This window comes from Brassica oleracea, unplaced genomic scaffold (assembly GCF_000695525.1).
Source record: "Brassica oleracea var. oleracea cultivar TO1000 unplaced genomic scaffold, BOL UnpScaffold04019, whole genome shotgun sequence".
NCBI classification, from domain to species: domain Eukaryota; kingdom Viridiplantae; phylum Streptophyta; class Magnoliopsida; order Brassicales; family Brassicaceae; genus Brassica; species Brassica oleracea.
Genome location: NW_013620544.1, coordinates 1 through 1,050, shown reverse-complemented (window position 1 = coordinate 1,050; position 1,050 = coordinate 1). Strand labels below are relative to the sequence as shown.

General features: G+C 41.0%; 1 protein-coding gene across 1 annotated transcript; it reads left to right on the top strand.

Moving 5' to 3' along the window:
* Positions 1 to 3: 3 nt before the first annotated feature.
* Positions 4 to 804, top strand: LOC106321936 (solute carrier family 35 member F5-like; the record flags this gene model as incomplete). Its single annotated transcript, XM_013760146.1, has 2 exons — positions 4 to 403; positions 479 to 804. Coding segments are annotated over 2 exons (726 nt in total), but the record flags the coding sequence as incomplete, so codon positions are not given.
* Positions 805 to 1,050: the final 246 nt, after the last annotated feature.

The window sequence follows — 1,050 nt, the reverse complement described above, 5'->3', positions numbered from 1 at the left end:
TTAAGCAGCTCATCAAGCCCATTCACGTTTCTGGTGTCACTAATATTCTTGGGAGAAAAGTTCACGTGGTTGAAACTCGTCAGTGTGCTTCTCTGTATGTCTGGTACCATAATTGTGAGTCTTGGCGACTCAGAATCAAACTCGACTGCAACAGCTAAAAACCCTCTTTTGGGAGATGTTCTCTCGCTGATGGTGTTTTACGCCGTCTACATCACTCTTATACGCAAGAAGCTTCTTGATGATGATGAAAGAAGCGGCCGGTTCAGTATGGCTCAGCTTCTTGGGTTTCTAGGGCTCTTCAACTTTTTTATCTTCTTGCCTGCTGCTCTGATACTAAACTTTACAAAGCGAGAACGCTTCAACGCACTAACCTTGAAACAGTTAAGTCTGGTGGTTGGCAAAGGTATATGTTTGTAATCTTTAAGGTGCAAGTAATACATTAGGATTTGATGTTGGAATGTGTGTTTGGTGTTTTCAGGTTTATTAGATAATGTACTCAGTGACTACCTATGGGCAAAGGCTGTACTTTTGACAACAACCACAGTGGCATCGGCTGGGCTGACTATACAGGTTCCATTGGCGGCCATTGTAGACAGCTTATCAGGGAACAAACCAAGCTTCATCGACTTCATTGGTGCTGTAGCTGTAATGGTTGGCTTTGCAGGAATCAATATTCCTGCAGAGGTGTTTCACAGATCCAAAGAGACATCTATTGAGTTAGAGCCTGTAACATCGTTCACAGATCCTCCTCAGATTGTGTCGGATAGCATAAGAGTAGATTCTTCAGAGACCCAAGTGTCCTAACTGTTCCAAATTCAATAGCCATGATGCTTATATATTTTTGCTCTCTTACTTTCTGACTTCTAATCTGTAAATCATTGAACATTGATACACGAATGTAGCTGGAAAATAGTAATAAAATCTCGTTTTCAATACAACAGCAAAAGAAACCGTTTAATCTGTTTTATTAGACTAAGCATATACATCGAGATGTCCATACTTTTGCATCACTCTTTTGTCGCCATAACGGCTGCCTCACTTGCTCTTAGT